The sequence below is a fragment of the Eimeria mitis genome, genomic scaffold (genome assembly GCF_000499745.2).
Source record: "Eimeria mitis Houghton genomic scaffold, Emh_scaff266, whole genome shotgun sequence".
In the NCBI taxonomy this organism is placed as follows: Eukaryota; Apicomplexa; class Conoidasida; order Eucoccidiorida; family Eimeriidae; genus Eimeria; species Eimeria mitis.
Genome location: NW_013571002.1, coordinates 14,221 through 14,948, shown reverse-complemented (window position 1 = coordinate 14,948; position 728 = coordinate 14,221). Strand labels below are relative to the sequence as shown.

Genomic DNA, 728 nt, shown 5'->3' with positions numbered 1-728 from the left:
ATATATTTTTTTTTTTTTTTTTTATTTATTTGTGTTTGTGTTCAGTTTTCCTCTTCCTTCTGTCTCTGCATCTTTTAGTGGATTGCATGAGGAGACAGAAGAAGAGGCGAGAGAGTGTTGGGGTGTATACGCAGCTTCTGCTGCTGCTGCTGCTGCTGCTGCTGCTGATGCTGCTGCTGCTGCTGCTGATGCTGATGGAGAAGGAGGAGACAGCAGAGAGAAGGAGACAGAAGAAGAAACAGAAACAAACAAAAATAAAAATAAAAATAAAAATAAACCAGACAGCAGCTGCATGCAAACAGCAGCAAAAGTAATGAGGGGCAGAGGCTTCAGCAGCAGCAGCGGGGGTATTCTTGCTGCAGCAGGAGCAGCAGCAGCAGCAGAACCATCACCAGAACCAGCAGCAGCAGCAGCAGCAGCAGCAGCAGCAGCAGCAGCAGCAGCAGGAGATGCATGCAACCGGCAGCAGCCGCTATGGGGGGGAGCAGCAGCAGCAACTCGTTTGTCTCTGCTGCAGCAGATAGGAGGAAGAGAGCTGCAGTGGTGTAGAGAGGGTGCAGCAGAAGCAGCAGCAGCAGCAGCAAGACAACCCTCCTGGCTGCAGCAGCACCAGCAGCAGCTGCTGAGGCGCAACCAGCAGCAGCGCATGCAGCAGCAGCTGCAGCAGATGAAACACCGCCTACATTCTCTCTCTCTTCCTTTTGTTTCTCATCCCCCTACACAACAAA

At 51.4% G+C, this 728-nt stretch overlaps 1 protein-coding gene across 1 annotated transcript in view; it reads left to right on the top strand.

Annotated features, from left to right (window-relative positions):
• Positions 1–728, top strand: part of EMH_0006070 (uncharacterized protein) — a gene marked incomplete at both ends in the record, with an annotated part of 6,651 nt that overhangs the window by 3,107 nt on the left and 2,816 nt on the right. Inside the window, one exon of the mRNA XM_013497416.1 lies at positions 46–703. Within this exon, the coding sequence (XP_013352870.1) occupies positions 46–703 (658 nt within the window). The remainder of the gene's footprint in view (positions 1–45; positions 704–728) is intronic.